Source organism: Podarcis bocagei (assembly GCF_964188305.1).
Source record: "Podarcis bocagei genome assembly, chromosome: 3".
NCBI classification, from domain to species: Eukaryota; Metazoa; Chordata; class Lepidosauria; order Squamata; family Lacertidae; genus Podarcis; species Podarcis bocagei.
In genome coordinates, this window is record NC_138127.1 from 81,491,537 (window position 1) to 81,504,573 (window position 13,037).

The 13,037-nt window shown below is 39.4% G+C and overlaps 1 protein-coding gene across 1 annotated transcript in view; it reads right to left on the reverse strand.

Moving 5' to 3' along the window:
* Positions 1-4,122: 4,122 nt before the first annotated feature.
* SPATA17 (spermatogenesis associated 17) overlaps positions 4,123-13,037 on the reverse strand; it is a gene marked incomplete at its 5' end in the record, with an annotated part of 86,258 nt that continues 77,343 nt past the window's right edge. Inside the window, 1 exon segment of the mRNA XM_081186070.1 lies at positions 4,123-4,622. Within this exon segment, the coding sequence (XP_081042196.1) occupies positions 4,542-4,622 (81 nt within the window). The 3' untranslated portion in view covers positions 4,123-4,541.

Sequence of the window (13,037 nt, forward strand, 5' to 3'; positions counted from 1 at the left end):
TAAGTTATGGGTGGGCTTGTACACCCCTGAACAAACAGGTAGTCTGGGAATACCCCCAATTCACCAGCAGCAACTGCTCTGGGACTGGGTTGGGCTCTCTTGTGGGCAAAAGTCAATCATGGCTTACTTTGAATTAATGTGTGGCTTGTTTTGTTTTGTTTTGTTTTGTTCGGATAAAAAGCTTAGAATTCTGAAGGTAGGTTTTTACATTCCAAAGCAACACATCTGGGTTAATGAATGGACTTGGAATCCTCCAGGTGACCTTAAAGGGCCCACCTTTGCTTTCCTGGGTCTACTCTTTTGAGCGTTCTCACAATGCAGCTGCCTGGCCTGAGCGAGAACAGAAAAGTTGCTCTGTGCCAAACTGTGCTTTGCTTCTTCCACTCTGCTACATTTAATTAGGGTTTGTAATTAATCTTCCTTGTGTATTACGCTATGTCCAACCATCAATATTAATAAAATCTTTACTTACTTTAAATACTCTGAAAGATTTTATTTGGAGAGCTGGGCCATCTGTCCCTCTCCACCTCACTAGGATAAGTTCCTGGGTAAAACAGCTTCCATCTGTTTCTGAGATTCTTGTGTGGTATTACACGGGGGTAAGCCTGAAGAGGGATTTCACCAATATAGTAGATGAAATAAAATTGGCTCTCTCTAGAGTTCCTCCTTTATTACATTGATAAAATCCAGCATCCTTTTTTTTAAGCGTTCGGTAAGACCACACACACACACACACACTTACTTTGCTTTACTTATTATTTGAAAAGACAAGACTTGCATTCAACATTGCTTCCTTATAATAAGGAGCTCTGGAATTCCTAGGTAGTAATGAAATTTAACAACCCGTCTAAATCATCATTGGAATAAATTGTGCATTTTTTTTAAAAAAAGAAGTTACTTTGGTTTGGGGACGGGAGAGTGTTGTAAGTTGGATTTTTTATGTGGTGGTAGTCTTGCTTTTTTGTGCCACAGACTGGAAAACAGAGCAGGATATCGAGTAATATATGTGACCCATAAGGATGCATTTGGACCTCCGAGGTATTCTAAATTGCCCAAACATTGTCTTCCACAGCCTCCATTTATCCATATACCGTATTTTTCCGTCTATAAGATGACCGCATGTATAAGACACCCTCTGTTTTGGAGGACTCCAATTTAAGAAAATGGAAGAAGATACTATCTGTGTATAAGATGAGTCCAGATTTTGAAGATTAGAGTAAAAAAATAAAATAGTCTTATACATGAAAAAGTACAGTATTTATGATTCCACTGCAATTACTGGCTTCTATCTTGGGGCAGACACCTTAATTTCCCCTTTCTACAGTGAATGGGCTGGAGAAATTGCCTTGTGCTGCCCCACTGATGAAACTAGGTTTAGGCTACTAGTTTGTAACTCTGGTGAATACAGAGTAAAGATGCCACAGAAAAATTAATATGCCAGTGGTTGGTCTGTTATTCTTCACTAAGGCATAATTTTTGGTTAGAAAGCAGAAATTTTGTGTGTGTGTATGTAGAAGGTCTCAGATTCAAGCCCTAGTATTGCAGGTAGCTGAGCTAGAAATATTACTATCTGCAATCATGCCAGAGTGGCAATACTGGGCAAAATTGACCACTGTCTGATTTAGTTTTCATGCATTAAAAAACTCCCATGGCACTTTAAAGTTTAGCAAATTTATTTAGGGATAAGGCAGCATTTGCCAGTCTAGTGCTCCAGGTGCTTTGGACTACAAGTCACAGCAGCCCCAGCCAGATGGGAAATGTAGTCCAAGAATTTAAAAGCCACCAGGCAAGCTTTTGCAAACTAGGGTCCATTTTGTCAGATGGATGAATTGTGTCAACAATGATTCTTCAAGCTTGTGAGAATTCTTCTGGAATACATTTTATATCCTTGAAAGCATCCACATTATGCAAATTTTCTTACCTTGCCAGCATCTTGGTAAAGACTCAAAAGGTCACAAAGTTTCTGATTTACTTAGAATGAGAGAAGGCTGTTCTGCAATGGATGTGATTTTGCCATGACTCGTATTACCAGGAAATGTGTAAACGATGGGACCTTGAAACTGCCATGGTGCCATATATTGATTCATATATCAGTTGTCACCATAAACCATAATTATAACGAAAGGTAGAGGTTGAATAATGGGCAGGAAGAGTAGTTTTGCTTTATACCATGGTGCCCCAAAGATGCTTTTGCTGACATTTTAAAATGTTGTGTACTTGTGACAATGACTTGGCTAGCCCCTCTATTGCTCAGGTGTCAGTCATAATATAATGTCCATCATAATTTTGTCCAGCTCACAGTTAACACTGGTCTAGGGTGAAGCTACCCTGGTTTGATATGGGTAAACTGAGCTATTCCACAATCCCCAAATTGGAAAAGTTGTTTTTTTTTCTCCCCTGAACCTGTTTCCAAAATTCAGACACTGTTGTTCTCCTGGTAGCATAATCAGTAGTGAGATGGGGGCCAAGTACAAGAATAAAAGAATAAAAGCATTTTAAATAAATAACTGGATTGCCAAGTTAAGAACCAATACTGCTCTTTAATCAGAAGGAAGTGGAAGTGACACTAAGGGTCCTTTTCCATTCTTCTTCTTTTAAGCTATTTAATTGCCTCAGTTGTGGTTTAACAACTCCTAGCCGAGCAGTTAGAGGAAGGATTCCAGCCTTCAACTTGCAAAGCGGTAGTTGTAGTAAGATATGCCTGGAGGTAGACATGGGCATGAATTTCTGAAATAAATAACATCCATATCCATTGCTTTTAAGTGCACTCTTTCCTACAAAATTACATTAGTGAAAAATGGGTATAGTGTAGTCATCTCCTAAGTCTGTCTCATAAAAATCGCAGGCATATTTTTGCACATGGAAAGGATTATTAAAATTGCCCTGTTTGGGAGGAAGAAAAGAAAAGAGATTGAATAAAGGCTACACAATAGATGAGTGAGTGGATTAGAGTGAATTGGAAGTACTCTTTTTAACCTTAATATATGCAGAGTATCATCAGCAACTGAAAACTCCAGCAGCTTCAGTGATGGCTTGCTTGGCATAGGTTATGTTTATCTTGGGGTCAGAGATATTTAAAAGAAACCAAGAAAGAAAGATTAATCTGATAAAGGCATTGCCAGTTCTAATCGGACTGATGGGAAAATGTGGTAGAAAGATAAGTAACAACACAGGGTGAATTATCATGAAGAGATGAACTACCTTGAAGCTGGAGCAATCAAAGAGATAGCCCTCACATCTAAAAATTACTATGGCATCCCTTATTCATCAACACCTTTGTGCGAGTGTCTTCTGTTCAGCCCCCTGAACAAAGAACAAAAGCACTCCGATTTATTTGGCAAAATTAACTTGCTCGGGTTGTGTCCCTCACTTACCAGAATTAAAGGACCTTCGTTTCCCGTTGCAGGACATAAATACAAAACTTTCAAAAGTTTGAATTTGATCAGCTACTCAAAAGTACAAAAAGACAGCCAAATATGCTTGGAAAAAAATGCCTGACATATTTGATTTGTACTGCTGTCATTTAGAAAATGATGTATGTGTTGCACCTGCCCCTGAGAGCTTGATTTCTCTGTTCTTTGTGTCTGAGCTGATGTTATCTGATGTTGCCTGATAACTGTGGAAGTTTGTAGAATAATATGGCTGAGTCTACCCTAGCATTTAAGAATTTGCCTGTGTGTGGACAACTTCTGTGAGGGCTCTTCATCCCAGTTCTATGTACTAGGAATACCTAAGAAGCAGACCAGGGGAACAAGAAAACTCTATATTGACGCTAAACTGGTGACATAAACCCCGAATGCCCTCTGTACCCGTGATAAAAAAGCGACAAGGATCAGCAATAGAGAAAGAGAAAGAGAAAGAGAAAGAGAAAGAGAAAGAGAAAGAGAAAGAGAAAGAGAGTTACTATAGGAGTAACAACAGAAACTGAGAACCATGTTGAGGAGCCGGGTGGACAACATGACTACTTCCCATGGTAGCACTGACATTTTCATATATTTCATATATTTAGGAAGATATTTAGGGTAGACTCAGCATATATATTCACCTCATGGTGCTTTGCCAATATGAGTATTACATCACATTATCAACTGATCATTTCAATCACAGGGAGATGATAATGCATTATTAACAGAGTAAGTATTTTTTATTCATTTATTTTCGCCACAGACAAAAGGGCTACATCTCTTACCTGAGTAAGTAAATTGATCTAATTCTTCAGATCGTTGAGCTTATTCCACCAGTTACTTTGATCTGCAATCTTGCTAACAGAGAAAACGGACTAGACATACCTACAATTAATAATTTCTGAAGATGGAGATCTGTCTCTATGGATGTCCTTCACACAAAAAATGTGGCATGATGTAACTTGCTGGTTGCTTAGAACCATTATTTCAGAATTCCAAAAGTAGGTTGTATATGAGGATTGTCTGCAGGTAGTACATGCCAATCATAAGTAATTGCTTTGCTTCACATTTTCAAAACAAAACAAAAAACCCTTTATTTCAAGTGTTTAAAAATTCATAGACGGGTTGGTAGAGAAATTACACTACTGCTCCAGCTCTGGAATAGGCTTGGCCAAACTTTGCAAACAGAGGAATCGATGGTAGCACGGTTAAGAAGTCCTAGAGAAAACAAAAAGGAAAAATTAATTTGGAGCAGTTCATGTTATATTGACTGCAGCCCAGATTGAATGGAACTTTCTCCCTGATAATCTCCCAGGGCGTGACAGTGTAACGATACTACACTTTCTCATACCACTTACTGGCTGCACCTGAACATCCTCACATGAATGCGTGCATAAAAAGTTAAACGTACATAAGTCTAAAAAGTGCAGTTGATTGACTCCAACAAGCCCCAAAGGCTGTGTAATTTGAGCCTACATAGGTTGGATTTTTCACATGGGCATTCTATTCAAACTTATTGTGACTGCATGTAAACATCTGGTGGAATAGGCATGGCGGGTGGATGGAGCAGGAAGGCAGGATTCTGTTTCCACCTTGTTCATGGGAAGAAGATGGGCAATCTAATCTGGCTTTTTTATGGCGTGTGTTTGTGTTTTATATCATGGTTGGTTGGTTTTTCACTTCAATTCAGTTTGAAGAGATCTACAGTATAAACACTGCATGAATAAATTGTCCATAGAATCATAGAATTACAGAGATGGAAGTGAACATGAGAGTCATCTAGTCCAACCCCCTGGAAAGCAGGAATCTTTTGCCCAGTCTTGTGCTCAAACCCATGACCCTGGGATTAAGGGTCTCATGCTAGGCCGACTGAGCTCTCACACACACACTTTTGAATTTTCCAGTATCATAGTTTAACATGTAGATTGTATATATTATACAGATTTTTTTTTAAAGGAAACACACATTCAACTCATTATAACAGTCCGACACATACACATTACAGATTGAAGAGAAAATGTAGAATGAACCAAAATAATGTTCCTCGTCACATAACAGTTTCAGTGTTAACAATTACTTACAGTTGATCTAATTTGAATCTTTAATTGTATTTATCAAACAATACAGTTTCAGTTACATCTTGTAAATATTTACAGTATCCACATACTCTCTTTTTAACATTTCTTAATAAAAATCAGGATCCAGTGATCTGTCACATTCCTGAGTACACCAGTGAGCACTTAAGGGAGGGAACCAAAACACTTTCCTGGCTCTTTCGGCTCAAATGTGATTAAAATTCCAGCTTTGAATCAGTTCGTACACTTGGCAGTGCTTCAGACTAGAACTTCTGGCTCTTGCCCTCTGGCAGAATATTGAATTTTGGCTCTGATTCTGTATAGGCTATCTATGTTCATGTTATATCACACCCTCCCAGATTGTCTTGTATTTAATGTGCTGTTTTGCATATCAAGTGATGGGGGATGGACAAGGGCTACGTGGGCGATAGCTGGAGAGGCAGAATAATGTCCATTCAATAAACAGACTAGCACCCCTTTGGCTTCTGATTCTTTACAATATATTTATCATGAGTTTTCCTTTACCATGGGAGCTAGAAACTTCTTTTTAAAATACAGATGTTCAGGGGAGAGGAGGGGAGTTGTGCCAGATTCCAGTAATGTGACAGACCCAGAGAATATGCACATCTCTCTTTATGATGTACTCAATGAAAACTACACTTGTCAGCCGCTCTGTGTTCCTGATAAGAATCATGGGCTCTATTGAGGGTATGAGAGGAACATCCCATCATAATTAACTTATTAGGAAATTAGAATAAAATATGAGCAGGAAAACAGCTGTCAGCATTCCTCTCAGAGTGTACCTCTGCTCCTACCACTCTCGTCTGCATAAAACAAGGTCCAGTCATTTCTGATCCCCCAAATAAGCACTGATTGGAGAGAGCAGACGGCTTTTGCTATTAGGATGACTTGCCAGACAATAACAACCGACTGCCAGAATTAGTTCCTTGGGACAATTTAGGTGCCTTTGAAGTGAATGGCTTTTTGAGCTGGAACTAAGCCCACGCCCGGCTTCAAATCCAAGTCAAAATGACAAAAAGGAAGTCCACTGCACCATTCATTCCCTCAGCGTAAGATTACTTTATGTTGGCAGCTGTACTGCTTATCTTGTTTAAAGGCTATTTCGCTACACACTCACAGCTGTGTATTTAAACAACTGGATCGGATCATGGGGCCAGAAGTTGCTGATTATATATTCCTACTGTTCTTCTGAATGGTGACACTGTTCTGTTCCTTTCGTTCTTTTTCGTAACTGTAGTGGCAGTAGTGATCAGTAGCAGGAAAAGAAGGAATTCTAACAGGGCTGGCCCTACCATTAGGTAGAGCAGAGTGGGAAACCTGTGGTCCTCTAGATCAGGGTTTTCCAAACTTGGGTCTCCAGCTGTTTTTGGACTACTCCCATCATCCCAAGCTAGCAGCACTAGTGGTCAGGGATGATGGGAACTGTAGTCCAAAGACAGCTGGAGACCCAAGTTTGGAAACATTGGTCTAGATGTTGTTGGACTCCAGTTTTCATCAACCCTAGCCAGCAGAGTCAGTGGTTTGCTCCTCACCCCTAAGGCTGTGTGATGTGGCCTCTTCTACCACTGGACTAGATTACCAACTCTACAATTCTATGATTTTAGGTGTCATGCAAGGGAAGTAAATTATTATTTTATTATTATTTTTACTGCCATGAAGGAGGAGAGGTGCTTGTAGACTTTTCTGCCTCATATGCCAAAATAACTTGATCAGCTTTGGATACTATGCACTTTGACTTGGGAAGGTGCACCATTTATTCTCTGCCTCAAGAAGCAAACTATTTTGGGCAAGCCCTGAAGAAGAGTCAGTGCCAATAGCGCTAGCAATGTCAGCAATAATAGCTTTCACAACAGAATACTCAGGCCTAGACCCACTTAATATTTCAGTTGGTGATATTAATTAAACGACATGCATAGTTTGTAACATGACATGAACCCACCATACTATTTTCCCATGGTTAGTAAGTATCTGCAGCGTTCTCTGTGGAAAGGAAATGTAAAACCCTAGGACATGCAATGCAATCTGACAATAAAGTCACTCAGCGTACCTTTCTTGATTTATCCCAGAAAAAAAGTCATCCACTAGTCTAAAGCTCTAACCTTTTTCTTTTCTTTTTTTCAGTTTCAAATTTGTTGGAAAAAAATTAGAAAGTACATAAACGGAAAATCATCAAAAGAAAAAAACAGAGTGCAGCTATTTCAAAATGTCACATTATTGCAAAACATTCATCATATCATTCCCCCCCCCAAGACAACCATATTTCTAAAAATGGGGTGACAAGGAAGTTGGTATTTCTGAATCAGTAGCATATGAGATAAAGTCTCACCAGACTGTGCAAAAGCGTTCAGGATTTCCCACATCCTTGGACTCTCAAGCTTTTCCTTGAGGTAAGCCTAATGGCAAGAGACGATGAGAGAAAGTTTCCTCCTTATACTGTGGTGTACCTGTATTATATCCAGGAATGCATTTGCCTGTGCTATTTAAAATATTGATATAATAGAAGGCCTAATAAATTACAGTCTGAATAAACATGCCCAAAGAAACCCAAAGCTGAATGATAAAATTCTGAATCCATTTTTTAAGCATTTTCGTTTTCTGATCCCATTATCTTCCAAGGGATTATAGTCTACTACAGTTATACTGACAAGATTTAACTAGACCTAGGGACCTTTTCAATGTTTTGATAATTTGACTGCCATGTAGGCTAATTATCCCAAACACACAATTCAAAAGAATGCAGCAAAGAAAATGATGACAGGGAACAACAGTTTATAGACTATTGGCCCAGTCCAACAAATACAATCTGATGCTCCAATCCAGGTAGGTGACCTCAATTCATGAAGGCAGGTTTATGATTGAATATTCCAATTTTGGATGGGGAATCATGAATGCAAACAACTGCTGCATTAACAGTTCTCCAGCCAGATCCAGCAGCGAAAATTCACTTGCTTTTTAAGTAAGCTGTTCTCCCCCCAACTCTCTTTTTGGCATATTCTCCTCCCTGCTGCTCTCATATGCCTTCAGCTTGATGAAAGACAGTGTGTGTATGTTCATTCAAGGAATGACAGTGGTCTATTCAACCTGGCATGTCTCCATGTGATGGCTTTTTTATTTGCAAGATGTTGTTTGCAGATGATGCAGCCTTGACTCCAAGGAAGCTCTATAGTGACCCATCAACCATTCTGCCCAAGCCTTCCTGAGTTCAGCCTCACCATCAGCCTGGCAAATACCAACACCTTGGGTCAGGAGTCACCAGGACTCCACATATCAGCATTGGTGACCAGGTAGACAATTTTGGGCTCCACCATTACCAGCAACCTTTCCATTGACACTGCTGTAACTCTCCAACAGTTTGTCCTTATCCCCAATGATGCACTCTTCCATTGTCTCTTGAGACAGATGGATGCCAATAGTCACACTCACTCACTGTTTGGGAGGAGTAGGCGGAGGCTGGATTTAGCACCTCCCAAATTGCTCTCCTGTCTTCCTGTTAAAGAGATGATCAGCGCAATTAAGATTTAAGGCTATATATGTGCATAAAGGTAAAGGGTAAAGGGACCCCTGACTGTTAGGTCCAGTCGTGGCTGACTCTGGGGTTGCGGCGCTCATCTCGCTTTACCAGCCGAGGGAGCCGGCGTACAGCTTCCGGGTCATGTGGCCAGCATGACTAAGCCGCTTTTGGCGAACCAGAGCAGCGCACGGAAACGCTGTTTACCTAACTGCCAGAATGGTACCTATTTATCTACTTGCACTTTGACGTGCTTTCGAACTGCTAGGTTGGCAGGAGCAGGGACCGAGCAACGGGAGCTCACCCCGTCGTGGGAATTCGAACCGCCGACCTTCTGATCAGCAAGTCCTAGGCTCTGTGGTTTAACCCACAGCGCCACCCACGTCCCTTATATATGTGCATAGCCCCAGCTGAATGCTGAAAAGCCTATTGCACGAGAGACCGGTTGTATCCAGCAATCTGGAAGATGCATATATAACCTATAGATTAAGCAATATGTCTTGTCATGTGATTACCTTTGCAAAAGGTTGGTCATTGGGCACCAGTTATCAGCCAGTACAGCCATGTGTATGTAGCATTTCTGCAGCTCAAAGAGTTCTCTGAACCAGGGCCTATACAGGTATGTGCCTATATCTTGATTTAAACTAGGGACTTCAATATATAATATCTATTTCAATAATATCTGAGGTTTGCAATTGAGTGGATGCATGCATAGATGGGTTTAACAGCAGGACCCATGTTTTTGAAAAATGAACTTTTGTACATGCATTATTTCATTAAATTTGTGTGAAAATTTAGCAAATGGTACACATATTGAATGAGCAGGTGATTTATACACACAAAAGCTGCATATACATGAACTGAAGACATTTAACATATTTTTTTAAAAAATATGATGTCATATTTGTGTGGGAACAGGGCTTAGCAATCTATTTAAAGAAAAACCAGTCAGTTACAATCAATTCATGTATCATTGTGAGAAACAGCATAATAATGTAAGTGTCATATACTTTAAGAGAAAAAAGAAGCAAAACATTAGATAGAAGGCAATACCTCTTAATTAAAGGGCCACTTGTAACAATATATAGCTTTTTAGTACCTTTAGTCTATGTTACTTTTTTGTAAAGTGCTTTGGGGTTTTATTACAATCAAGCAGTATATAAATCTTGTGAGATAAATAATGATTTTATAAAGTGATTAAGGAGAGTTTGCATAAATTGTACAGACTAGTTTTCTAGTGATGAATTTTGTCATAATGTCACCTTGCCACACTCCTTTTAGTGAGGAACAGTAGCAAGCTTTCTTGCTAACCCAGCAAGATAGCAGACTGGTAAAGAAAAGCGATATATGTGTTGTATGTGTGATATAACATTATGCCACCAGATGGCTATGTGGAGTCCTGTTTTTCTCTTACCTGTTTTCCCGGTTTAAATTTACGATTTAAACTGAAACACTTCTTTGACGTGTCTAAATCCAGCCTTAGACAGGATTCTCAGTTTTAATAATAAATAATAATAATTTTTACCCTGCCCTTCCCGGTTCAGAAAACCGGTCTCAGGGCGGCTAACAACAAATTTAAAACACTTAATTGTAATGCAACATAGAAGCAGCATAAAATACCGTATAAAAGCATGAGTAACAATAAAATTCAAAGTTCAAAAATAAATTTGGGGAAAATCCATCCAATAAACATTAGATAGTCACCAGGGCTAGCTGGCTGAATTTGTCCTACTTGGGTCAGCGAGGAGGCCAGGGGAGAATTAGCTGTGGGGTCTCAGAGTGGGTAATCTTCATAAAAGGGAAGGGAGGTGGAAGGGAAGGGAAATAAAAAATCAGACTGAATTCAAATTAAAGGCCAGGCGGAATAGCTCTGTCTTACAGGCCCAGTTAAATCCTGTAAGTCTAAAATAACAAACTTCAAGCTTGCAGGGGGTGGGGGAATGATGAATGTCACTTCAAATCAAAGTTCGTACAATCCTTACTTTATCCGTGAAATAATTATAGATCATTTCTATATTTATCATTGGGACGCTGTTATTTAAAACCATGCAATTGGTAGACTTCTTTTTCCACTCGCCTGCCATATTCTTAGATGCTAATAGGAAGATGTGTGTTCTTTTAAGAGAGGATCCATTGCTATCCTAACGACGTTTTTATTTTGAATAAACCACCCGGGAGCACTTCATGGCACAGATATTTGAGAAAGACACAGTAGGAAGTTCTGTTTACAAATCAATGGTACAAATATGGCTCCCTCCATTTAACTCTAGGGGTCCTCGCCCAAGTTTTCCCTGCAATCCTAATGCCTGTAATGGCAAAATTAGAGCTTTGAACTGAGAAGCCGCAAGACATTCTGTGACCTTTTAATGGCCATGCAGTGCTATTTAACAGAGAGAGGGAGAGAAGCAAACACGGCAATCTGCTATTAGGGCAAAATGTTGATCTAGCAAAGAGGGGCTTCCCGCCTAAATATATTAGTACTGGTTAACACTTCCAACTAGTACAAGGGCTTCTGACATGACAAAATGAGTATAACAGCCCCTTCTGTCAATACAACACAAATGTCATTTCAAGTGCTCAAAACCACTAAGCTACCCTAAAAAGATTGATTTATCTGCTCCAATGTTTCTTTGGGGCAAACTTTCCTCACAACTGAAACCAATTAGTGGGCCTGGCACTTGTAGTGCAGAATGTAGGTCAGCGTCAAGTAATAAAAAAGTATTGACTTTTCTCTGTCTGTAAGCAGCATGAAAGGGGTGCCATGGCCTTGTCGTATATGAAAAGAGCTCCATTAATTTCACTTATTTCAACAAGGGCTGTCAAATACTAATGCTTCTATTGCACTTTTCACACAAAGTACATTGACACCACTCCTGGCCTCAGTGAAATAAGGTTTAAAATATTTCAGCTAGTGAGAGAGGCCTACACTATAATTTTCAATTCCCACTAGTACATTTAGACACCTTAAGTAGCATTGCTCACAAAAACTATTGAGAGAGATTAGATGGGATATTAATCATGACTAACAATTACTTCCTGTGGCCAAAGGGATCTAATTCTTATGTATAACCCCATTAAAATAATAATCCAGAATGTTGGGTGTTTATTTTTTACAGAGCAGGCAAACACTGTCAGTTGTGGGTTTGGTGTCAACAAACACCCACAAATCACAGGTAAACCACCTGCAATGTTGCACTACAATCCTGCCAGCCTCCTGGTTTCCTTGCTTGGAATTTTCATGGTGCATTTTGTTCCCTGAAAAGTAGCCTTGTTTTTATGAAGACTATAGTTAGATTCACAATTACTTTACAGCCATATAAACTCTGATGCGAGCTGAAAAACTCTCTACTTGCAAATGCTCCCTCACTGAAGCAACTGTGATATGCACACATAAAGGAATTAATTTCCTCTATCATATGTGAGCAAGATATCTATGTGCACACTTGAGAACAAATGGGCATGTGGATTGAGGTAACAGTCTCTGATACCATATGAGACACAACCGCTCAAGTGCCAGATTACCAAACAGGCAGAATAGGCAAAGGTCTATGAGCCTGAAGCCTTTTAGGGGCCCCACAATAAAATATAAAATTAATATTGACTTAATCTTAAAAGAAAATTACAATCAAGTTTTCTTAGTTCAATGTTATCCCACTAAAATAAAAAACGTATTAGGGGATAATTTGCAAGACGGCCCCTGAGATTTCAACTGCCTAGGGGCACTGCAACCACTTTCCATTTGTTAACACAAATTACTAATTCCGTGATCTTATTATTTTTTTTGGCGGGGGGGGGGGAGATTACTTAACATGCTATCTTGGAAATATACCACTTCCTTGCTGCTTTGACCTTTACTCCATATATATAGAATGTCTGGATAAGGATTTCCTTATATTGGACAGTGATTTTAGTGATTTAGTGATTTTTAGCAGCAAGACTGAGATTTATTTTAGCCTCACTGAAGTCAATGAGAATACACTATTTTAATTCAAGTAGTTCAACTTAATTGCTTTATAGATGGGAATCTGT